This window comes from Petromyzon marinus, chromosome 25 (assembly GCF_048934315.1).
Source record: "Petromyzon marinus isolate PM22_M1 ecotype Great Lakes invasive population chromosome 25, UKy_Petmar_22M1.pri1.0, whole genome shotgun sequence".
NCBI lineage: Eukaryota > Metazoa > Chordata > Hyperoartia > Petromyzontiformes > Petromyzontidae > Petromyzon > Petromyzon marinus.
In genome coordinates, this window is record NC_133691.1 from 12,326,389 (window position 1) to 12,352,381 (window position 25,993).

General features: G+C 51.7%; 2 protein-coding genes across 3 annotated transcripts in view; both read left to right on the forward strand.

Moving 5' to 3' along the window:
- LOC116945729 (cadherin-15-like) overlaps positions 1–14,357 on the forward strand; it is a 40,088-nt gene extending 25,731 nt beyond the window's left edge. Inside the window, exons 7-14 of the mRNA XM_032960233.2 lie at positions 593–775; positions 2,487–2,764; positions 4,851–4,993; positions 5,622–5,858; positions 8,116–8,358; positions 8,899–9,041; positions 9,328–9,495; positions 11,844–14,357. Coding sequence (XP_032816124.2) covers positions 593–775; positions 2,487–2,764; positions 4,851–4,993; positions 5,622–5,858; positions 8,116–8,358; positions 8,899–9,041; positions 9,328–9,495; positions 11,844–12,050 — 1,602 coding nt within the window. The 3' untranslated portion in view covers positions 12,051–14,357. The remainder of the gene's footprint in view (positions 1–592; positions 776–2,486; positions 2,765–4,850; positions 4,994–5,621; positions 5,859–8,115; positions 8,359–8,898; positions 9,042–9,327; positions 9,496–11,843) is intronic.
- Positions 14,358–17,509: 3,152 nt separating this feature from the next.
- The window catches only part of LOC116945726 (enhancer of mRNA-decapping protein 4), a 33,579-nt gene continuing 25,095 nt past the window's right edge, over positions 17,510–25,993 (forward strand). The window contains exons 1-10 of one of the 2 annotated variants that reach the window (XM_076069566.1): positions 17,510–17,741; positions 18,826–19,006; positions 20,453–20,564; positions 21,317–21,416; positions 22,469–22,652; positions 23,300–23,462; positions 24,274–24,381; positions 24,582–24,691; positions 25,221–25,304; positions 25,522–25,617. In XM_076069566.1, the coding sequence (XP_075925681.1) occupies positions 17,654–17,741; positions 18,826–19,006; positions 20,453–20,564; positions 21,317–21,416; positions 22,469–22,652; positions 23,300–23,462; positions 24,274–24,381; positions 24,582–24,691; positions 25,221–25,304; positions 25,522–25,617 (1,226 nt within the window). In that variant the 5' untranslated portion in view covers positions 17,510–17,653. The remainder of the gene's footprint in view (positions 17,742–18,825; positions 19,007–20,452; positions 20,565–21,316; positions 21,417–22,468; positions 22,653–23,299; positions 23,463–24,273; positions 24,382–24,581; positions 24,692–25,220; positions 25,305–25,521; positions 25,618–25,993) is intronic. The other variant, XM_032960229.2, reaches the window with a different exon arrangement.

Here is a 25,993-nt window from a genome sequence, read left to right on the forward strand (position 1 = left end):
CTAAACAGGCTAAGAATGGGTTTCAGCAGATGCAACTCACTCGTGAAATCAACCGAACAATGGTGCTTGTCAGGAGAAACAAACCACGCGGATCATCTCCTGAGATGGCCCGCATCGCCACAATGCACCACTCCTCAATATTTGGCAATGCCATTGCCAGAAGCGGTGGCCTGTGCAAAAATATTGAGAAAAGACCCGTGGAGGTTGGACAGGGAACACGACGAAGAAGATCGTGCGTGTGTGTGTATGTCTGTGTGTATGTCTGTGTGTGTGTATGTCTGCGTGTGTGTGTATGGGAGGAGCGGTGGAGCATCAGTTGGCGCACTGCGCTACGAACCCGGTCACCCGAGTTCGATTCCCGCTCACGGCCAACACCGGTGGCGATAATTTTAACCGGTCCTGGGCCTCCCCTAGGTCGACTCAGCCTCAAATGAGTACCTGGTGCGGTGTGTAAACATCGCCACTCGGGAGACAAAGGCGGCCGGGGCGTGGCGCCGACCACCCACCCCTCTCGCGTGTGACGTGCCGGCCCTTGCCCCAACAGTCTGTTGAGGCTACACGGTGGGGGGATGGGGAATCTTTGTCTGTGTAGTTCATGGCGGTGGTGGGCGAGGGGGACGTGGGGCGCGCCGCGGTGCTCACCGTGCGCGACGAGGACGTCCCCGGCACGCCGGCGTGGCTCGCCCTCTACCGCATCACGGCCGGGGACCCGGGCGGCCTCTTCACCGTGGACACCGACCCCGAGACCAACGCCGGAATTCTCACCATCACTCAGGTGCCGCCACCGCCGCCACCACCACCACCGCCACTACCATCACCAGCACCACCACCACCGCCACCACCACCACCGCCACTACCATCACCAGCACCACCACCACCGCCACCACCACCACCGCCACTACCATCACCAGCACCACCACCACCACTACCGCCACCACCAGAGCCATCACCACCACTACCACCACTACCGCCACCACCGCCACCACCACCACCGCCACTACCATCACCAGCACCACCACCACCGCCACCACCACCACCGCCACTACCATCACCAGCACCACCACCACCACTACCGCCACCACCAGAGCCATCACCACCACTACCACCACTACCGCCACCACCGCCACCACCACCACCGCCACTACCATCACCAGCACCACCACCACCGCCACCACCACCACCACCGCCACTACCATCACCAGCACCACCACCACCGCCACCACCACCACTACCGTCACCACCAGAGCCATCACCACCACTACCACCACTACCGCCACCACCACCGCCATCACCACCACTACCACCACCGCCACTATGAGCTTTGATCCCAGCACGGTTGGCTATGTACTGTGCGAAAGAAGTTCAACATACATACATACATAGAAAATCGTCAATGTGATGATAATTATAAGTTTATTTATTTTTCCAGGAGAGCCACGCTAATGTAGGACTCTTCTTCATGAGGGTCCTGCATTGGGTTTTAATTTTCAGGAAACTGGAGCACTGGAGAAAATCCGCGCAAGCGAGGGGTCAACGCTCTCGCCCTGCACAGATTTAGATTAATTTATTCTAAATTTAGATTTTTCTTCTTTGGTTCTTTCGGTAAAGTCATGTAGAATGAGAATAAAATAATAAATTGATAAAATAAAATAACACAATAATATTCTCACGACGTTTCGGCCACAACACAAGCGGCCTTCATCAGGTGAAGGGACGAGACTCGCCGAAACGTCGTGAGAATATTCTACGTGACTTTACCGAAAGAACCAAAGAAGATGAATCCTTGCAGTCACGAAAGCTTTAAATCGAAATTTATTTAGATTTTGTTTACTTCAGCAGTTGGGCTTTGTTCCACGGACACTCTGCGACGGTGCAGATGTTATACAGAGCTTAGTTACAATCAGTTGGAAACAGGTGGGAGCAGGCGATTAGTTCGTTCTTAGCTGTGCCGACTTTTTCTGGCGAGCATCTCCTTGACGCCCACGGGAAGGGAGTTTCACAGCCCATCCGTGTGTGATCCACCAACCCTCGATGCTGCTTCCACAGCGCTGGGCTAGCACAGGCAGTCGCGTGCAGCAGCGGAGCCACCACCGCCCGGCCAGCGACTTGTCACTATCACAGGCTGAAACGTATTAATTCATTATTCTTGTAGGGCGTGTAGTGTTGTGTGTCTGTGTGTCGCCTTTGTGGTTGGCCAGGATTTTAATACAGCACGGGGGAGACGAGGGAGTAGCCTAACGGGACTTTGGTTCACTCGTGAGACGCATGTTTATCCAGACGTTTGGAAAGTTTGAAATGCACGTTTATGAAGCCAGCTAGAGGAAGGGTTTGGGCCAGCGTGAGTGAAATATAAACAGTCAAATATATCACGAGTCCATCATCGCCAGCAGCATCATCCTCGCCGCTAACAACTCAGCGTTCGTTCATCCGTCCGTCGCTGCGACACCGTTCACGTGGACCCCCCCCCCCCCCGTCTGCGTTGACAGCCGCTGGACTACGAGACGAGCACGCGCTACGTGCTCACGGTGACGGCCGAGAACCAAGCGCCGCTGGAGACGGCCGGTGCCGTCGGGGACCAGGAGGAGGGGGCGGCCGGGGGGGCGTCGGCGGCGACGGTCACCGTCTACGTGCAGGACCGCAACGAGGCGCCTGCCTTCCCCGAGAGCCCGCGCCGCGTGGCGCTCGGGGAGCACACGCGGCGCGGCGACGCCGTCGCGCGCTACGCGGTCACCGACCCCGATCACATCGCCAACCAGAAGATCACGTGAGCGCCCGCGCGCGCACGCGGATGATAGATTCCCCGCCCGACCTTGCCCCATCCACCCCGGCGTAGCCTGTGACAGACTGTCGGGGCCAAGTGCCGGTGGCGAGCAGCGCCTACGAAGGCCGGCACTAATTGGCGTATGAAGGGGATGGATGGTCAGCACTACGTCCCCGGTGCCGATGTTTTCCATACACCGCAACCGCGTACTCATTTGAGGCTGAGTCGACCGAGTGGAGGAGGCCCAGGGACGGTTGAAATAATCGTCACTGGTGTTTTTTGGCCGTGAGCGGGAATCGAACTTGGGTCGCTGGGGTCGTAGTGCAACGCGCTAACCGCTTCACCAAAGACAAAGATCCACCGTATATCCTGAACAGACTGTTGGGGCAAGTGCTGTTAGCGAGCACCTGTGAAGGCCGGCACGGCACACGAGGGAGTGGGTGGCGATGTTTACACACCGCACTAGGTACTCATTTGAGGCTGAGTCGACCTAGGGGAGGCCCAGGACCGGATAGAATAATCGTCACTGGTGTTTGCCGTGAGCGGGAATCATTTAAGGTTGAGTCGACCGAGCGGAGGACCTATTTTATCATGGGTTTTAGAAACCTCTTTTATTGGTCGTGAGCGAGAATCGAATTCGGATCGCCGGTTTCGTGGCACAGTGCGCTGAGCAATGCTCCACCGCTCCCCACGCACACACATGCTCTACATATGCACAAAGTATGTTATACATGGTACACGTACGCACACACACTTTACGCACACACGTACAGAAGCTTCCTGTGACAAAACGTTGGCGGAGAACACATTTCTTAAAATACTCTTTACATAAAAATTTAGTTATGAAAACGCTACATTTTATACGTAGGCTTCCACGACCAATATTGATTCATAATTATATGTGGGTTCAATCATCGCGTAGCTACAATGCCAACGTTCAGCTGTATCCTGGAGGGATGTTGAAAAGCTAGCAACATTGCCCACTTGACCACGTGATTTGATTGGATCTGTCGCTGGGTGGCAGCGATTATAACTGAGCATTGGCATTATTATGATTGTATTAATCCAGGATTGAACTTTTCGTGACTGCAGGAATTACTATGCTAATTGGTTCTTTCAGTAAAGTCACGTATGTAGAAATAAAATTAAATTAAAAGAAATCACGACGTTTCGAACGCAACACAAGCGCTCGTCCTCAGGTGAAAATGGCGTAAACCACACGGCGAGGGAACACACAGAGGGACATCACACACAGAGAGACATCACACACAGAGGGACATCACACACAGAGCACACAGAGAACTAGAAACTGCACGGAGGCAAATACAGCAAGAAGATGGGAGACGCGAACTCAGCAAACCTGAGAAACGTAATGCGATGCAACCCAGTCGCCCAACAACACAGTTCGACACCAAACCTGGTTGACCACGTGTTTCAAAAGACTGCTAAATCTTGTGTTCATCTTCTGGGTTGAACGCACCAACGTAAACAGAGGATAAGGACTCGTGAACAGACACGAGGTACAAGGTAACAGAGATACATGCACAGAGAAGACACAACGTCGTGATGTATTTTCTTTTCTTTCTAACACACGTGACTTTACCGAAATAACCAGTGAGTATTGTTGTATTGTTGTATTATTATTATTGTACCCACATGACGATCCAATTCACAGGAAACTAACTATGAATCGGAAACAGTGAATTCGGTTCAGGGCGATGACTGCTCAAGCGTGTGGACAGACGGGGATGTGCGTGTCGCGGTGAGCGCTCCGCCGCGCTCCGAACCCGGCGACCAGAGTTCGATTCCCGCCCACGGCCAACACCGGTGACGATTATCTGAACCGGTACCTGGGCTTCCCCTAGGTCGACTCAGTCTCAAATGAGTACCTTGTTGTGGTGTATAAAAAAAAAACATCGCCACTGGGGAGATGAATGTGGCCGGGCGTGGTGTTGGCCACCCACCCCTTCGCGCGTGACGTGCAGGCTTTCACAGGCGCTCCTCGCTAACAGCACTTGCCCCAACAGTCTGTTAAGGCTACACGGGGGATCTTTGTTTTTGTTGTCCGCACCGCCCCGACGGCCTGCAGCTACACGGTGGCGTGGGACCCGGCGGGCTGGCTGGACGTGGACGTGGACACGGGCGACATCACCGCCAAGCGGGACCTCGACAAGATGTCGGGATTCCTGGAGGGAGGAGTGTACTCTGCTGTGATCATGGCAGAGGACGATGGTGGGTGGTACACACAAAGACAAAGATGCCCCCCCCCTGTATAGCCTTAACAGACTTTTGGGTCAAGTGCTGTTAGCAAGTATCAGCGCCTATGAAGGCCGGAACGGCACACAAAGTGGTGGGTGGCCAGCACCACGCCCGGCCGCCTTTGTCTCCCCCAGTGGCGATATTTTCCCACCACAAAAGGTACTAATTTTGAGGCTGAGATCGACCTAGGGGTAGCCCAGGACCGGTTCAGATAATTGTCACTGGTGTTGGTGGCCGCGAGCGGGAATCGAGCTCGGATCGCCGGGTTCGTGCGCGGCGCGTCAAGCGCTGCGCTCCAGCTCCGCATACAAAGCTCCCCCGTGTCGCCTTAACAGACTGTTGGGGCAAGTGCTGTTCGCGAGCGCCTCCTCATACATACACACAAAGACAAAGATCGCGTGCTTGTTCTGGTGCTCGCTAAACAGCACTCGCCCAACAGTCTGCTTAGGCTATACGCGGGGTGCCTTTGTACATACATGCATACACACGGAGAGACACGCGCACGCACGATCTAGTTGCGCTAACCCCCCACCTCTCCTCTCCTCCTCCTTCCCCCTGGTGACGCGGCTGCTGCCCCGCGCGCTCTGTCCCCGCGACCCAGGCATCCCGCCGCACACGGCCACGGGCACGCTGCACGTGACGCTGCTGGAGCAGAACGACTTCGCGCCGGCTCTGTCGCCGCTCGCCGGCGCCCTCTGCCACGAGCGGGGCAAGGGCGAGGGGCTGCTGCTGCAGGGCTGGGACGCCGACCTGGCGCCCCAGGCCGCACCTTTCCACTTTGGCTTTCACCCGGACTTCCCCGAGTTCGCCGACAACTTCACCATCACGCCCGTCAACGGTGGGGGGGGGGGGGGGGGGCTACGCCGGGCTTGTGCCACAGCGATACGTAACCGCGAAAGGCAGCGAGGGTTGTGGTAGATGGCACAAATACAACTGAAAAATATTTTTTTTCTCTCTCTCTCTCTCTCTGCCTGATGACGGCCGCTTGTGTCAGCGATCGAAACGTCGTGGGTTTATTTTATTTTGTTTATTTTATTTTTTTATTTCTATCTTCGTGACTTTACCGGAAGAACCAAAGAATATTAATTCCCGGAGTCACGAAAGTTTTAAGTGAAAATGTTACAACTGAAAAAGTTAAACAATTTAATTTGCATTTTACCAGGTAACGCCCACGACTGAGCCACGTAACTCTGTTCTCTCAGAAGCCACCTGGCGCTCACAAATGATAGCCCAACGAAGTAATGGGCTTATCTCGTGGAAAATTATAGCAGTCAAATACTCTAAACGCACGTTGATTCTAACCGTGAAAGGAACAACTGGAGGACTAGGAGAAAAATCCACACGACCACGGGGTAAGGACATGTAAACTCCAAAAATGCATGCGTCAGGGTCGGGATAGAAACCCGCGATCATCCTGTATACCAGGCGAGGTAGTTAACATCTCACCACGGGGGAAGGAGATAGACGCAAACTCCAAAAATATACAGCAGCAGGCATCAGGGTCGGGATCGAACCCACGACCTCCTGTACACCAGGCGAGGTAGTTAACATCTCGCCATCACGATGCCGCCTCCCTGCCCGATGTCTGTCACCGTTTCCTGGCTCGTGCATGCCTCACACGGCAAGTGGATTCATTACCATCTGTACGGGGGATTGAGTGTAATTTCACCTTCCCGCGAACACGTGCAGTTTTCTCCCGGTATTCCGGTTTCCTGTCCACACACGTGCAGCTGTAAGCACTCACGAACAGAGATGGCCAAACGTTCCAAAATAGGGAGACCCGGCGGTAGCGCCACTCGCAGAGGTTCACGGTTCGGTTCCAGCGGCCGCCCTGGTTAATACTGCGGCTGAGAGTATTAACTTTCTTAACAATAATACGCGCTGTCTGAGTAGTATTATTATTCGCAAAAGTTGGCCGTTTTGTGTCGGCGTCACAGTCCATTCAATTAAACAACGAAAAAAACGATCCGCAGACACTGTGCATGTTTATTCTCAATGTGGAGGGAAAAACCGGAGGACCCGGAGAAAAATCCACACGACCAAAAGGGAGAGCATGGAAACTCCACACACACAGCAGGCATCAGGGTCGGGAATGAACCCACGACCTCCTGTATACTAGGCGAGGGAGTTGACATCTCGCGACCGCTGATCCCCTTGTATACATGCAGGACAACTCGCGAAAAAGAGTCATAAGACTGGGCGAGGCTTTCCTGGGTAAACGAGTGGAACGGTGACGATGATCGCGATGATGACGATGATTCGAAGACCACCTTGTGACACCGGTGCTGGATGCCTTTCCACCTCCGTGCGAAAACATTTGCTCATTTTGCGCTGTAATTTTCATGAATGACACTGCATAAAATAATAACATTGTTATTATTACGTAGGAGATGGAGATGTGGCAGAGTGGTTAACGTACTGCAGTGTGAACGCGGGGTCCTGTGGGTGATTGTGTCTGCGTGTTGTGTCTGTGGGTGACTGTGCTGCCTGTCATGGGTGGTTGCGTCTATGGGTGACTGCGTCGTCTCCCCTGACAGGTGGCTGTGCCCGTGGGTGGTTGCGTCTGTGGGTGGCTGCGTCGTCACCCCTGACAGGTGGTTGTGTCTGTGGGTGGTTGCGTCTGTGGGTGGCTGCGTCGTCACCCCTGACAGGTGGTTGTGTCTGTGGGTGGCTGTGCCCGTGGGTGGTTGCGTCTGTGGGTGACTGCGTCGTCACCCCTGACAGGTGGTTGTGTCTGTGGGTGGCTGTGCCCGTGGGTGGCTGTGTCTGTGGGTGGCTGCGTCGTCACCCCTGACAGGTGGTTGTGTCTGTGGGTGGCTGTGCCCGTGGGTGGCTGTGTCTGTGGGTGGCTGCGTCGTCACCCCTGACAGGTGGTTGTGTCTGTGGGTGGTTGCGTCTGTGGGTGGCTGCGTCGTCACCCCTGACAGGTGGTTGTGTCTGTGGGTGGCTGTGCCCGTGGGTGGCTGTGTCTGTGGGTGACTGCGTCGTCACCCCTGACAGGTGGTTGTGTCTGTGGGTGGCTGTGCCCGTGGGTGGCTGTGTCTGTGGGTGGCTGTGCCCGTGGGTGGCCGTGCCATCGCGTCGTGTCCGCACAGGCACCCACGCGCTGCTGCAGCTGCGGGTGGAGCAGGTGAGGGAGGGCGACTACGAGCTGCCGCTCGTCCTCTCCGACTCGGGCTCGCCCGCCCTGGCCAACTCGCCGACACTCAACCTCACCGTGTGCACCTGCGACGCGTTTGGCGACTGCGTGGTCAAGGCCTTCATCGTGGGGGGCCCGGCCATGGGCCTCAGCACCCCCGCGATCCTCGCCATAATTTTCTCCATCATCGCCCTGCTGCGTAAGTTTGCAGCCTCGATTGTTGACAAACAACCTCCACTCAGACCGCCCTGGGGGCTGGGGGGGTTGAAGTGGCGGCCGGGGTGGGGGTGAGACACGGTGGCCCACAGGTAGCCGCAGTCACCCCGCTTGTCGTTGCAGAGGTTCGCGGTTCGAACCCGGCGGGCGTCCCTGGTTAACACTGCACCGTGTGTGTGTGTGTGTGTTAACCGTGCAATACATCACCCTTCACGGTGGTGGGTGTCCAAAGATCGCGTGACGTCTTTCGAAGAGGACTAGGCCACTGTGTGCCGCCTCTACCGTCCAGATTTACTCAGTCGGGAAAAGACTGCAGAGCGTCGTCTCCCCGCTTGCTGTAGAAATTCAGCAGCACCCTGCTGCGGAGGAATCTCGAATCGTAGGCGTAGGCTGCCCTGGGTAACAGTAAAACAGTGAGGCATTTACGAGCCGCTTGTGATTTTATTGTTTTGTTCCGATGACCTCGCCGCATTTTGCGCGTGCCGTGCGCCCACTCCGTGTCACCGCCCCGCGCCCTCCACAGTGCTCGTGCTCTGCATATTCATTGTGGACGGCCTCCGGGACCGGCTGCCCCTGGGCAAGAGCCGTCTCTTCGGAGCGTCGGACGATGACATCCGTGACAACATCCTCAATTACAACGAGCAGGGCGGAGGCGAGGAGGACCAGGTGAGCACGGGGAGGGGTTGGCGACGCACGAGAGGAAGGGAGGCAGCGGAAGAGAGGGGATGAGGGGGGGGGGGGGTCATTGCAAGGTTCACAGGGGGCATTGTCTCTCTTATATCGGGTCGTGAGTGAACAGTCGCGCCCTCTGCACGCGTCATCCCTGAGGGGGAAGGAACCGTGAACCACTCATCGTATGTCTCCGAGCCTCGACCGGCAGACCGCTGCACTTGTGCGAAACTCGGAAGCGCTGACCCTGACCCTGACCCCGACCCTGACCCCGACCCGGCAGGACGCGTTTGACGTGGACCAGCTGCGCAACCCGGACGCGGTGGCCCCCGACGCCCCCATGCCGGGAAAACCGCGGCAGCGCAAGGACACCCCGACCACGGCGCCTCAGCCGCAGTACCCACGCCGGGCGCCCTCCGACCCCTCGGACATGGAGGACTTCATCAACCAGGTGACTCCCAGCCCCCCTCGCCTCCTCCACCGGCTCCCAGTCCAAATCAATCACAAGATCGTCGTCGTCATTATCATCATCATCATCATCACCGTCTTTGAGGTCTTCAAGGACTTCCCCTACCTCCCTCTTCCCTCTCATCTCACTCTACTCCCCTCCACACACTCTCCCACCTCTCATCTCACTCTACTCCTCACCGCGCACTCTCCTACCTCTCATCCCACTCTACTCACCTCCACCTACTCCCCTACCTCTCATCTCACTCTACTCCCCACCACACACTCTCCTACCTCTCATCTCACTCTACTCACCCCCACACACTCTCCTACCTCTCATCTCACTCTACTCCCCTCCACGCACTCTCCTACCTCTCATCCCACTCTACTCACCTCCATGCACTCTCCTACCTCTCATCTCACTCTACTTCTCTCCACACACTCTCCTATCTCTCATCTCACTCTACTCACCTCCACACACTATCCTACCTCTCATCTCACTCTACTCCCCTCCACACACGCTCCCACCTCTCATCTCACTGTACTCACCTCCACGCACTCTCCTATCTCTCATCTCACTCTACTCCCCTCCACACACTCTCCTACCTCTCATCTCACTCTACTCCCCACCACGCACTCTCCTACCTCTCATCTCACTCTACTCCCCTCCACACACTCTCCTACCTCTCATCCAACTCTACTCACCTCCACGCACTCTCCTACCTCTCATCCAACTCTACTCACCTCCACTCACTCTCCTACCTCTCATCTCACTCTACTCCCCTCCACACACTCTCCTACCTCTCATCCAACTCTACTCACCTCCACACACTCTCCTACCTCTCATCTCACTCTACTCCCCACCACGCTCTCCTATCTCTCATCTCACTCTACTCACCTCCATCCACTCTCCTACCTCTCATCTCACTCTACTCCCCTCCACACACTCTCCCACCTCTCATCCCACTCTACTCACCTCCATGCACTCTCCTACCTCTCATCTCACTCTCCTCCCCTCTGTGTAAATCCTCCCAATGGGAGGTTGGTCCTTCTCTGCTGCTAATGTCCCGAGCATGTGGAACCCTGTGCCCCAGACATCAATGCTGCCCGCCTCCCCCGTTTCCTTTTAAGTGCAGGCTCCACACTTATTGCTTCTCCGTGTATTCCCGTGACCGTCGTCTCTCGCGTGTATTTTGACAAAGCGTGCATCTTCCCGCTTTCCCAATTTTTGCGTCTTGTGGTCTGTTGTGCTTTACAAATCTGTAAAACAAAACAAAAAACGAGTTTTGACTAAGGGAGAAATATGTGGTATTGCAGTCAAGATTCAAGTTTTATTTCTTTAACGAACTGAGAGCTTAAGAAAACAGAACAGAGTCTGATGCATGAGTGACCGCGATCACCGAAATTACGTAAACACAAAATATAGCAATGAACCAAATAGAGATCAGGGCGGCAAACTACCAAATATAAATCAGCACAAAAGCCACTGCGTTACAGAAGACAAAAAAACAGTGGACAAGCATGCATCAATTTAGAGTTAATTTATTTTCTTATCACGAAGTTGTAATTGTATAAATTACTTTTGAAAGCCATTCATTACTTTTTAAAATGCCACATTACATTTACATGAACATTAACATGGCTCCCCGGTGATGACTGCCCTTCGTGTATTAACAGACGAGTCACGGCCAGATGGCTCAGCGGTAGAGCGAGCGGCTCGCAGTCATAAGTTTCCGAGTTCAAATCTTGGTCGAGGGGTTGACTCAACCCATCAGCTTTCGGGCACTAATTTGTGGCGAAGCGGACTGTCATTGTCCTAGGGGTCGAATTGCCCAGCACCACAGGAACCACCAGCTCAGCACTGTGGCCCCTGGAGCCCTCAAGACCTCACACTGAACACTCTGTCTGTAATGCTGGCAGAGGACGGGGCGGTGGCACGGTCCGGAGAAAAGAGTAAACGCGTTCAAACTATGAACTATTAAAACTATGGACGTTATTTTTTATTTGACCAGGTAAGGCCCACTGAGCTATATAGCACGTTTTCGGAAACGACCTGGCCACACATGATAGCTCAACGAAGTGGCTTATCAAGTGGACATTTATTGCAGCCAAATATTTCTAAATGTGGAGAGATAAACCGGAGGACCCGGAGAAAAATCCACGCGACCACGGGGAGAGAGAGACACCGCAAACTCCAAATATACAGGAGTCAGGGTCGGAATCGAACCCACGACCTCCTGCATACCAGGCGAGGTAGTTAACATCTCGCGACCGCCGCGCCTGTGAAATGACACCGCCTCGATGCTCAGTCGAGCAGGAGACGCCTTGACGCGGAGGTTTTAACGTCTCCAGAGCCTGGACACGGCAGACAGGGACCCGACGGCGCCCCCCTACGACTCGTACCTCCTCTACGACTACGAGGGAGAGGGCTCCACGGCCGGCTCGCTCAGCTCGCTGCAGTCGTCCTCCACCAACGGGGACCAGGACTACGACCACCTGTCCGACTGGGGGCCTCGCTTCAACAAGCTCGCCGACATGTACTCCGGCGGCCAGGACTGAGCGCGCCTGTGAGCACCCCCCGCTCACGGGGGTGGGGAGGGGGGGCTCACAGCCAACATTTTGACACTAGATAAGGTTTGCTGTCATTACGTCACGTTCATATTGTCGTGAGCTCTTGTTGTCTATCTGCGTGGAGATCGTAAAGGCGCCAGCGATCAGAATATCCCATCGTGACTTCAACTGGGATCACGTGCTCCTGACAATGTGGCCACTCTGCCGAATCTGTCCGTCGTGACGGTTCGCCCAACCGCAGTGCAGATGATCGTTTTCGTGTGTAATTTACCAGCGCTTGCTGCGAGCCACTCCGAATGTCCCTTTTTGCAGTGGTCATTGGCCGTATTGCCATGCCTCACACCGACTCACGACCGCACGCGAACCGGACACAACAGCGCACGTCACACGGAGCCGCAGAGACGCAGCGCGGCAGACGCTCGGCAAAAAATCCTCGGCAGATGCTTCGTTTTACAAGGCGGCCGTCCCGGGCTATCTTACGTGGCTTTTTCTCTTACAGCGTAGTCATTTCCCTCGTTAATGCCAGAGGTGTGGGCATCCAGGAGAGTTGTGCGGCGTGGGTGGCATCACAAGAGGGGAGTACGCCAGGGCCCTAGGGGAGCTTACTCTCACAACGGAAGGGAACACTGTGCCTGACCTGGCGGGCGAGGGTCTCAGGGGGGAGGGGGGCGGGAACCGGGGGGGGGGGACATGTGTGCATCATATTAATTTAGGGTAGAAACTTTTGTATATATATACAGCACATTGCAGTCACGTGTACACTTTGCAAAAGTGTGATCATTTCACCCAACGTGACAATGTGATGCGTGTGAAGTTCACCAAATGCAGTATCCGCCCAGCACCGCATTGCCGTGGGCGCGGAGGCTCCCCGTACTTGCAGTTGTCGTACAACGGTGACATGGCAGTCATATGCGACAGCAGACGGCTACCGTATTAATATTTTACCGGCATGTATTTTCCACTTTAGGACGAACTCTTTAACGCGTAACACGATGCCGGGAGGCGCAGGGCAGCTCAGGACAGCCGCACGTACTTCTTCAAACCGGCAGTCGTGCGGCGCTGTCAGAATATCACTCGTGGCCACATCCACCCCGGTGGTGCCAAGTCCTCAAAGGAGAAAATAAGCTGACAAACAAACCTCGAAAAAGTCGCCAGAAGCCACTCGCTGGAACCTCCAGTCACCAAAGATGTCACTATCACATTTATTATAGTCGACTGATCCGGAAATCGTAGTACTTAGCGGGCTGCTGCGTCCATCCGTTCGTTTTGACATTTTGTCGCGAGAGAAACTCAACAGAGTCTCCGCCACGTGTAGCGGTCAAGTCGCCGAGTTGGCGACGCGGAGCCAGGTACTCGCCGTGGCAACCCGCACGGTTCACCCCTCGTCTTTTTGAGCAGGGAAATTGAGTCTTCAGGTCCATACGGCGTACAGCCGTTTCAATACGGGCAAAAGAAATTGTCTATTTGTTTGTGTTTCTCCCTTGTGATGGGACTTTGTAGGATGAACGTTGAGATTTATAAGGGCACGGGGTAACCAATAAGGTCTGAATTAGTCTTTAATACGGTAGGCGCTGATAAGGGGTTGACAGGTTTGCAGGTAGGTGGCGGCCTAGTTGACATTATAACTTTGTTAAAGTACAGCACTCATGAGATTCGTTTTTCTCCGTTGACATTGTGGCTTGTGAGCATCCTATCATGTTCTTGTGCAACTATAACATGCAAGCATGGGGTTCTCAAAAACTATAATGGAATAACTTTGTTGTCATCTGCTATCATTTTGTGATGGGCCATATACTATATCTGTGATTGGCCATATACTATTATCTGTGCTGGGATATACACTATATATGTGATGGGACATATACTATATCTGTGTTGGGTCATATACTATATCTGTGTTGGGCCATACACTATTATCTGTTGCAGCTTTACCAAAGTAGCTTTACGCTTTATTTCTGTATTATGGATGCACATTAAAATGGCAAAATGTTACAAAAATAACAATAATCACATTGCGTAATGTGTCTCGTCTCCACGATTTAGTTTCTGTCGAGCTTTAGCATTGCATCTCTCTCGTGGAATCCACATCGTATCGGATTGGTGAAATGTCGAATGATTATAATGGCGAGTCGGGTGTGTTTTTTTTTTTGGGCGGGAGCGGGGTCGGCGCTGGAGGAGCAGGCGTCAATCGTTCCGTCTCCCCGGCAGCCGCGGCCCCTCGACACGCTCACCTGCTGCGGGCCTCTGTGATGATGTGACGATTGCTCAATGTGCTTAATAAACGGAGTAGTTTTCCCCTTGTGTCGGCGAGCTCTCACCAACGTATGCGTTACACGGCGTTGTGAAAGTTGATGCACATAGCCATACACAACGGGGCTCCATTTCTCAAAGAATATCTTCCGTAACAAAATACATTTAAATATTTAAAATAAACTACGTTCTATTTAATCAGGTAAGGCCCACTGAGCGATACAGTATAGCTCTTATTTAGAAGCGACCTGGCTATCACAAATGATAGCTCAACGAAATGGCTTATCACGTGGAAATGCATAGCAGACTAATACTCTAAATGCACGTTGATTCTAAATATGGAGGGAAAAACCGGAGGACCCGGAGAAAAAGCCACGCGACCACTGGGAGAACGCGCAAACTCCAAATATACAGGCACCAGGGTCGGGATCGAAGCAGGCGACCTCCTGTATACCAGGCAAGGTAGTTAACATCTCGCTACTGCGGCGCCCCGACTATCTGTTGCAGCTTTACCAAAGTAGCTTCATGCTTTATTTCTGTGTTATGGATGCAAATAAGCAGGCTATTCGCCAACCTTTCATATATGTCCACGCACAAAACAAAGTGTATATATTTTTACACATTCCAGCAACCACACACAGTCTTATGCGAGTACAGATCATCATTTGTTCAACACACAAGCAAAACTCTGAGCCGGTTTCGATATTTCAACGTCTCATCGGCAGACAGGCTACTCGTTTGAACCAATTATGGTGAACTGCCAGATGTTTATAGGTGAGGACCCTTGGTTAAATACGAGTCCCAGTTCGATACCAAACTTTGTCACGCGTGACCCGGGGTCGCTGGCACGTGATTGCAGCCACAGCCTCGAGAGAGGTGTACAGGGACTGCTCTACTTACGAACGAGTTAGGTTCCAGAGGTCTGTTCATAAGTCGATTTGTTCACAAGTCCAACTTTACTCCTGTCGATTCCAGAACATGTTGAACGGCGTGTACACTAAAGACGGGGAATGGCTTTAAAAGTTGTACAATTTCCTGTAGACACCACTGGTTCCTCGCGTTCTGCAGATGTAGACGCCACTGGTTCTTTACGTTCTGCAGATGCCGATGCCACTACCGCCATCTATTGCGCGGCGGTTGAACTTACGATTCTCGATCCGAACAGGCAACTGTTTGTTCGTATCTCTGAAAGTTCGTAAGTCGAATGCTCGTAAGTAAAGGAGTCCCTGCACTGGACGTGTGGTGCCGGGAGCAGAAATCTACTGTACTTGACCATACTTTAGCACGCCGGTCCACGCCGGGTCGGTAGAGGGAGCAACAGCACAATGCTTGATTTTCCTGCTGACAACGGAGTTACCCGTTGTGGCCTTGAGTGCGTCACTGACTGACCCGGTTATGTAGTTACCCGTTGTGGTCTGAGTTATTCGTGGTAGTCACCACCTATGTCGTCATCCCGTACGTTTATGCAGTTACCCTGTTGGGGTGTTAGAATAAACGTGTTGCCTCCCAGTTCAAGTGTGTCTCCGTGGAATCCACTACATATGCACCAGCTGTGCCGCCTACTGTGCCAACTTGCTGTATTTTAGCAGCCCGGCGCTCCGCTCGTTGTTGTGAGCGTCGCTCCTCCGCCCTCCGTTGTTGCTGGAGGGCGACTGCCTCCAACTTCCCAGCAGCGTCCTTCACGAGCCTCCTCCCTAGAGGTCGATCTTGACACCGCTGGTACCAGTCGTGGGAAAGTCCACTCAGCTCCACATCCTCCCGTACGGCATCACTCCATCTCTTCTCCAGCTTATGTTGTGCCCGTTTAGCCCCCTCTATGCGGCAAAACAAGCTGCTTGGGCATGCGGTGGCTGGGCATGCGGGCTACATGACCCAGGCAGCACAGCAGCCTTGCCTGCCGGAAGAGCTCACTGATTGAAATGTGTCCTGATCTTTCAAGGATTTGTGGGCTCCTCACACAATCCAACCTGGTTAAATCCAGGATGGATCGTAGGCATGCCAGCCTGAATGTTTCTAACCGGCGCAGATGTTCCATTAGGGGGGGGTCCACGTTTCACAAGCATAGAGAAGGGAAGGCATGACTGATTCGGAGTAAGACCTCTGCTGTCAAACCGGAGCTGGTCATAAGCACACTGCTCAGGTATGGGAAACTCTCCACAACTGCTTCATAACCAATAGGGAGCTGAGGGGGTGGAGTGTTTGGTGGCACAAAATACCCAGGCAGGTGCTTAGTTTTAGTGGGGCTGATGATGAGACCCCCTCGTAGTGGCACACTCCAGGTTCAGCAGCAGCGCCTCTAACTCCTCCTCGGAGTAAGCAACAATCACCAGGATACGTTCAGAGGCCTCCCGTTGTATCTCTACCAGACGGAAATTCCTCCGGTCCAGCCATCGAAAGCTTCACGAACTACGTGGTCAAATATGGTGTTAAATAATGTGGGAGCGAGAGGACATCTCTGTCGCACCCCAAAGGTGAACAGGGAATGGCTCCGACTCCTGGCCACATAACTTTACCCGGGCCTGCCCACCATAATGAAGGCCCTTAATGATTGTGAGCAGAGTCAGGGACTTCGAAAGCACGAAGAACTGGCCACAGCCCTGGCCTGTTGATAGTATCATAGACCTTGACCAGGTCAATAAAACGATCAATGGCGGGCCTTATACAGACGTCGTAAGCGTGTGTCGCAAATTGGACCGTCGTAAACCGATTGTAATGTGTCCCAAACATTAAGTCACTGACATTTAAAACGCATCAAATCGATACTTAATTAAATAGTATTGTTTCACAAATGTTATGCGCTCAAAAATGAGTATTTTGTCATTTTTCGTAACTTGAGTGTCTTTCATACACTTTACACTCCTATAGTTTTTTTAGCTGTAACTTTCTGAGCTGCAGCTACTGAACATCTGTAAAAAAGAGCTTCAAAGCTCATCGGATTTCTCCGAGATAAATTGAAAAGATATAAAATTTATCACACAGCGGTGACGTTACGCCCACAAGCGTTTCGCATGACGCAATGGAGCGCGCTCCTCGAGGACATGCCGTCATGCGCTCAGCTCTCCGCGTGACGTCACGAGGTCCGCGCGCGCTGCATCGCATTCCAGGGTGCGCGCGTGCGCGCCCTGCTCCCTCACGGCCAATCGCGCGCGCTCTTGCTCAGCGCGGGTCAGTTGCTCCTCCCGCCAATCCTCCTCTCCCCCCCCCCTTCTCGGCCAATCGCGTGGCGCGTTGCTGGTGTCTCGAGACTCGCGCGGAGGCGTCGGTAGAGGAGGCAGTCGGAGCTCGCGAAGTGGGGAGACGCTGAGGAGGAGGAGGAGGCGGCGGCGGCCCACGGGGGGACGATGGCCACGCGCGGCGGAGTGAACGCGAGCGACGCGACGCAGCAGCTGCGCGATCTCCTCAAGCTCGACCGCCAGCCCGAGCAGCGCGGTGAGAGTGGCGGCTGCTGTGTCGGGCGGGCGGGCGGGCGGCCGGCCATGCCCAGCGCTAGGCCTTCCCTGAGGGATGTCGCGGTTCATTCCTGCCGCTGATTTCGCCGCCCGCCCCCCCCCTTGCTGTGGTGTTCACGCGCGCGAGGTTTTAAATAGCGATGCGTGTTGCGCCGCTTCTTGAAAGGCACCCCCGTGTTGCGCGCACGGCGTGCTGCGTCACTCGCTCTTGTGTGTGCGCGCCTGTCGGTGTCTACGTTTGTTGAACTTCTTTCTCACCGCACCTTGCCAACCGCGCTAATCGGAGGTGGTGGAGGCGGGGTGAAGGACAACCAACTAAACACGATAAGCAGTTTTAAAGAAATGCGTTTTCAATCTGGATGATTTGAAAGTAAACAGCTCCAGTGGCTTCCTAATATGGGAAGGAGGAGCGTTCCAGACGTCCCGTGTTTACCGCTGACATGTTAATCTGCTCTGGAGCACATGTGCTGTCGTCAATATGCACTGCTCATACTTATTTTTAATTTGTATAGGCGTTAATGGGCACTGTGCACGTGCATCATCGTCTGTGTGTATTGCCGTCGGTACTTATTGACCGTCCATGCCCCTTCTGGCCGAGATCTCTTTACTAGACGGCTCGCCTCTTATTTCGTCGGCAAGATGCGCCGCCGAATTCTCTCCCGCCTCTGCCCCTTTCACCTGCTTATCGCATCAAAGTGTAACCACCCATTGCGATGTTACAATGTAGTTGATCGTTGGGTAATTTGAAGGCCGCTTGTGTTGTGGCCGAAACGTCGTGATTTTTTTTTACCTACGTGACTTTACCGAATTGAACCAAAGAGCATGGATCCTTGCAGTCGCGAAAGCTTTAAATCTAGAATCGTTGGGTAATTTCTCATACAATTGGTCGCCTTGCTTCATCTGTTCGTGTGTACTGTTGGTGTATACTTTGGTTCGTGTGGGTCCCCTTGACCTGCTAGCAGCCCCTCATTAGCATTGTGCCGGCTTTTTGATGCATACCACCGATTCACCGTCTGACCCCCGCAACAATTAAGCGCGTTTACTTTCACCAAAATGTTTTGCAGATCCGTTGAGCGCGGCTGACCCTGCCGTAGTCTCCTACAATGGGCAGTTGAATGGGATGGCAGCGACAGCCATGAGCGAGGTTCCCGGAGCGGAATCTGCCTGCTCGATGTCCGCGGGCGCAGTGGACGCGGCTGCTGTCTTACCAGGCCCCGCTCCGCACCTCGTTGACTCGCAGCAGATGTAAGTTGTCGTCTTTCTGTCGTTGTGCACGGATTCTCTACCGTCATTCATCTCTGTTCCCAAGCAGGTATTATTACCCTGCTCAATTCAAGAAACGCAATGTGTGTGTGTGTGTGGTGGGGAGCGATAGTGTAGCGGTTAGCGCGCTGCGCTATGAACCTGGCGACCCGGGTTCGATTCCCGCTCACGGCCAACACCAGTGACGATTATCTGAACCGGTCCCGGGCCTCCCCTAGGTCGACTCAGCCTCAAATGAGTACCTGGTGCGGTGTGTAACAAAGGCGGTCGGGCGTGGTGCTGGCCACCCACCCCCTCGTGTACCGTTCCGGCCTTCATAGGTGCTCGCTAACAGCACTTGCCCCTACAGTCTGTTAAGGCTATACGGGGGATCTTTATATATGTGTAACCTTTTACAGCCTTGCCGTTGCTGTTTGTTGCTGAGCACTTGCAATGTTGGGTCTGCGTGCTAGGCAACTGTAAGAAAGGTCTGGGCATTGGTCGTGTTTTTTTGTGGGCACACACGATGACGATGTTACACCAAACCCATTCGGAAAAAACAAATCTGTTGACAAACGATTAAGGGGAAGTAACTTGTAACAAGATTTTACAACACCTCTGCAACTATCGTTAATTGTAAGTGAATGTTGCTAGTCACTGTAATAAGTGCAGTTTATTCACAAGTGCAGTTTCTGTGAGCCCATTTAATTTGATTCACTTGATTGCTAGCCAGTGGTAGCTGTTGGTGTTGCACATTGTGTGCCCGCATAGACTGCCCTGGCTGTATTGGTTGCTTATGAAGTTTTGCTTCTGGCCTTTTCATTTGATAATGCTTGTGCATGAGTCAGTAATGAGTGTTATGAGAAGATAAATTAGAGAATAAATGCAGACCGTGGTGCAGAAATGTGATTGATGCAGCACCATGCGGAACTTTTTGACGATCATGAATTAGTAACCGTTTCATAATATTCCGCAAGGGGTAGAAATCTGCCGTATAACTGAGTTTATGCTCGTAAATGCAAACATTTGAAACTATTTTTATTTAAAATGTTATGGTCTGGAGGTTTATTGTTTTTTTCCCCCTATGGAACGGTCAGCCTGCGTTGCTTTAAAGTTTGTGCGGAGCACTTTAAATATACGATAATTCATGAATAATGAATGATTCGCCTACCATGGAACGTGACACGAAAATAAATATTATCGGAAGTTTTTTTCTCGAGTAAAGCCCATTGAGCTCGAAGCTCCTTTTCAAGGGCGACTTGGACGGCAGACAACATATGTATGTTGAACTTCTTTCGCACCGTACGTGGCCAACTGTGCTCATCGCACTTTGCCCATATTAATGGACAAAGACAGCTCCCTGTATTAAATATGCTTTATTGTGCCATGTGATTAGGCGAGTGTGCAAGGCATGTGTCGATGGCGGGCACGACTTCTGTCTGTGTGTAGCACCCTGACAGGGGATGACAAGGCGGGTGCAGTGCCGGTGAATGCGCGTGAGGTCGTGGTGATTTCCAGCGATGCCTCCAGCCTCTCCAGTCCGTCCTCTGGCAGCAACCAGGTGTGGGCTCCCTGCTGTCAACAGTGATGTCCCTCATTTAACCGCGAAAGCCTCAGTGATGTCGAAAATCAACCGGTGCAGTCGTATGTCATGGTCTTGAGATCCCGTGATCCATCTCACTTGGTGAGATCATTTCTCCTCAGTGTTCATCCTCTTGGGCTTGTTCGTTCCTCTCTGGCTGTCGTTCTATCATCAGTGTCATCCATCTGCAGTATTCCTGCCCAACCAGACTGAATTTTCTTCATGCTCGTTATGACATTTCTCTGATTTAAGATTGTTCTCTGGTCCGTGTGGTCTTTCTGTTTCTCAGTGTTAATCCCAGCATGCATCTGTCTGCTTCTCTGGGAACTTTTTTAGATTTGGTTGCATTTAAGTTGCCACTACACATTCTCATTTTTTTTAAAAAACAGGTTATATACACTGAGTTGACACTTCTTTAGGCACCTTGCTGGCTTACTTTATGCTATGAATTTCAATTCCAATAAAAATGTCTCCAGCTGTCACTCACCTGGATTTATTCAGTGTGCTTTGGTCCTTTTGCAGACCAACTACTCTGCTGTTCTTCTGGAGTCCATGTTGCTGTTAAACATCATTGATTGCATTGGGTGTTCAATCGCTTAAATTTTCATTACTGTTCGGAACGATAGCAAAGTTTAAAATGTCTGGTTATTATTAATATAAACTTATAATTGAAAGTGCGTGCTCCATGCTGCATGTGGCGATGACTTATGTGGGTGTGGCTGTTTGGCTAGGTCAAGATTCAACCAGTGACGCGCTATGACTGGGAGCATCGCTATTACCCTGGGAACATGATTGCTGTCTCCTCCACCTACCTCGCTTACATCATTCCCAGTGAGTCACAAGACCCTTTTTACTCAGTAAACAATATATATTTTTATAAACACATGCATTGATGCATTCTACGAATTTAATGTAAAAAAGCACAATTCATTACCAATCAGGAGAACAGGCTTGCATCACGGGTCACTTAAGCATAATACTTAACACAATAGTAATAATTATTTATTTTTTACACATTTCATTGGCGAAATGGGGTGCCGTGGTAGCTAAGATGTGAACTCCCCCGCCTGGTTTGCAGGAAGTCATGGGTTAGATCCCGACCATGACGCCTGTATATTTGGAGTTTGTATGTTCTCCTTGTGGGTATTTCCGGAGAGAAAAAAATCCACAGGTCGCTTCCGAAAAAGAGCTTACCTGATGAAATAACAATAATTCAGTTTATGGAAGTTACTTTTTTTTCAGCAGCATTAGTTAAATACGAGTGACTTATGGATCGGCATTGGGTTAAGCAAGGCATACTCTCCTGCTGCGATACTGAATGTTGGAACCAATCCAGAGTTTGCTTACGTTAAACCAATCCTACTGAAAAAAAACACCCCCAGAAGACTGTTTGGCCGATAGCATGTGTACAATATCTTCATGTTGTTGGACAGATATGGGAAGGAGGCGATTTGTCTGCTTAATTTTTTTTTTTACTTATGGTCTCCGCAACGGCGCTAATGAATATTTTGAGTTTCTGCGAAAGTTGTGGTTGTGAAAAAACCACGCGGCTCATTCTGACATCAACTGTAATAATTAAATCTTCATGATTCAATAATTTAACACGCCATCTTTAAATAGATACTCTACCAGTGGCTTGGACTTTTTTCACCAAATTTACACAGTTGTGGAGGAAGGTTGTCCGCTCATCTATTTTGCTCATCGCAAATGGAGGAATGGCAAAGCTACACTAACTCTCTCATGCTCTCTCGTTGGCTGGGCAGACCTCATAATTGACATTTAGCTCCTGAAACACATTTCTGCCGTCACGCGCAAGATTAAGATCGCATCACGATTGCGTTTCCCCTGTACGACTCTGCACCCCGTTTCGTGTTTTGGGGCAGAGCCCCAGGCGATGGTGCGGGTGCTGCACGCGCCCACGGCCGAGCGAACCCTCCTGAAGGGCTTCACGGGCGCCGTCACGGACCTCGCCTTCGCCCACCTCGGCTCCAGCCGCCTCGCGTGTGTGGACGAGGCCGGGAACCTCTTTGTGTGGCAGTTCTCACAGGACTCCTGCGGAAAGATAGCGTATCCTTGCTGGCACCGGCCCAGGAAATCGTTCACCTCTTGGTTTTTAATGTTTTTTCAACAGTAAACACTACCTATTCACTAGGAGCCTTAAATGACAGAGGATCTTTGCCTATATACATTTGGCAGTTCACCGGCATTGGTTTAACCGACCCACGAGTATGCTTTTGACGAACCTGAGTGTGCTGACGAGACATTGAATGTTGAAACCGGTCCTGAGTTTGCTTGTGTTGAACCATTGCTGCTGAAATTATGCATTCCCAGAAGGGTCGTACAGCTGATGGAGGTGTGTTTTCTGCTTAGTTATTTTGCTACTTACTCAGAACATGTCGCTGTTATGGTATTGCATCAGTCAATTACATTGCTCGCTCGGCTCACGTATGTTTTCGCAGCCGCTCGTGATCCAAATGCAGTTGTGTGGGTTTGGGCTTCGCGTTGAGCGTTAGTTCCGTCGAGCTTTTACCAATGCACTCCCAACGGGTATCTTCGGGAGCTTGACAATCATCGCTCACCGCGCAGTCCAACCTGGAAAACCGGGCGCGTGGATATCGCCGCTCGCGCCACACTTCACTCTGCCGACGCTCGTTTTCCTGCGTTGGGGTCGGCTCACCGCATCCCGCTGACGTTGTCCCTTAGCTGGCTGTCAGAACGAAGCAGCTGTTACAGGCGATGCGGCCCGTGGGGACGCCGCTGTCGGAGCTGCGCCGTATCCAGTGGTGTCCCTTCATCTACGGGAACAGCGATCGCGAGTCGGAGAGCGACGGCGAGGAGGACGTGGGAAAGATGCTCGCGCTCTTCCACCCCGACAGGGTGAGATCTTCGCGCTCTGTCCGAAGTGTTGTCTCGTGACGTCTTCGAATGAATGTTTCCGACTTGTCAATGTTCTGCTACCCTGGCGCATGCAAGGCAAGAACAAATTTGCTCATTAGGAGCCATTATAACTTTCTCAATGTTATGGTGAACACGATATGTTTTAAGCCTTTCCTCTAAATTCAAGCAACGTGCTCTTTTATTGCAACTTTTATCATGCTGTTTGTCGCTGAACATGCAATGGTGTTTAAAAATATATTAAAAGTTGGCGAACTTACCAGTTTTAACGAAGGTTTTATAAGAATTTTAAAACAATACTGTACAGTTATTGCCCTGTGACAAAGTTGCTTGTACAAAATGGGCTTCAAACGCCTGTAGTGTGCCCATGCTTTGACGAAGCACTCCATGCATTGACCTTTCTCATATTTACAAGAATTTTAAATTGTACATTAGTATTGGTTGATGGGGAAAAGGGATGGGGTTTGAGTGTTGGGGAGGGGAACAGATGGGAAGGAAGGGTGATAAGAGGGAAAGGGAGGGGTGAGGTTAAAGAAGGGGTAGTGGGAGGATGGTTAATGTTTTAAGGACAAGACAGGAAGTCTTAATGTAGGAACGAAAAATAATTAGCCTCTGTACTAGGAATAGCTTCGTCTCTCTGTGTTTTGTGGAAAACCGAGCTATTATTGCTCCTGCAAGATCAACAGTGATACGAATGGACGTCTGCACCGTTTTATATTGCAGACAGTCGATGTAATGCGAGCAAGAGTTTTGGTTGTTAACCAGTTGTTGACAAATATTTTTTTGTTCACAGGCGGAAGCATGGGATCAGGACGTGATCGTCCCTACTTCTGGTCCTTTCAAACCGGTAGCCGTCACCGACATCAAAAATCGCATCACCACTGTGAGAGGGCACGAGGGGGTGAGTGAAAACATTTTCACCACTGCAGCACCAACCGAAAAGTTACATTCGCTTGTTAGGGGCGATCTGTGACATAAACCTGCCCTGCGCTTTTTTGTCGCGTGACAAGTCGTGATGTGGTTGGTGCTCTTGGTGAGCGTGGAGGTGACGGCAACCACCCCCCCACCCCCCCCCCCCCCCCCATGGTTGTATGCGGCCAGGCTGTGAATACGGGCGCCTTGTCTCCTGACGGAGCTATCTTGGCCACCGCCGGCCAAGATGGGCTGGTCAAGTTCTGGCAGATGTACGCAGAGTCTCAGGACACACCCAGGTGCGCACAAGAACGTACGCCCCCCCCCGCCCACCAAGTGCCCTTTCGCCCAGGGAGTTCCATTTCTCATTCGCCCAGATATCAGTCGCCCGCCCTCAACGCATGGGTTAATTAGGGAGCGCGGCTCACTCTGATGCGTTTAAGGTATGAACCTCGTAGATCCCTCAGGTCCTCTGGCACTGGTCTCTTGGTTGTGCCAAAGGCCAGGACCAAAACTTATGGGGAGGCAGCCTTCAGCTACGATGGTCCTCACCTTTGGAAGAGCTTGCCTGAGGATTTGAGGGCATCAGAATCAGTGAATGTTTTTAAACGAAATCTTAAAACATGCATTTTTAGATTGGCTTTTAATTCGGATGCTTTAATTATGCATTTTATTATTTTAGTTCATTATAACGTGATGTTCTTTTATTTATGTATCTTATTGTTTTTTTACATTACGTCAGTCGCTTCATTTAGTTATTTGCACGCGTTTTACGTGTTCGACGGGCGATTGAGATTGTAGTTTATCCCCACTGTCTTTCCTGTACAGCTGTCTCCACAAGTGGGAGCCACACAATGGCATGCCCGTCTCTTGCCTGCTGTTTTGTGACAACTACAAGAGGAAAGAGGGAGGGTACGTCGTGGCAGCATTTCACTTCAACGTTTTTTGCACATTCCATTCAGCGAGATCAAATAAAATGCAGCAGTGCCCCCAGTGCACTGTAGAGGTACTGCTACTTGATAAGACTAGACATGGTTGATATAATGTGTTTAGAAGGATTCAGGAAGAGAGCCTGAGTTATTTCCATACACTCTTCTCTCATGATGATGATGATGCTTGTCATTTTTAGTGAACAGTACTGGCGGTTTGTCTTGACGGGCACCAATCAGAACCAGGAGCTGAAGGTCTGGTGTACCGTGACGTGGACGTGCCTGCAGACGCTACGGTCAGTAACCTTTCTGACCCGAGCGTCCTTTCCCTGTCGTACGGAAACTGACGGTGCTAAGAGTTTGCGCTGTTTTTACAAAGTGCACAGCATTCCTTCTGTTCAATCGGATAATTTTCAATCCTCTAGAACAGTGTTTCTCAAACTTTTGTAGCCCGCGGACCACTCAGCCAATGCAAACTTTTCCGTGGACCACACAGCCCCCCTGCCCCTGGTGACAAAACACATTTACTTTTCTATAAATACCAGTAATACAAAATGATTTATATTATTGTAACATAAAAGAAACATGTAAACGCCGCTATCAGATTTTTTTTAATATGGGGGACATTTTGATATTAGGATCAGGGTAGTTTGCCTAACTTCATTTTTTTAT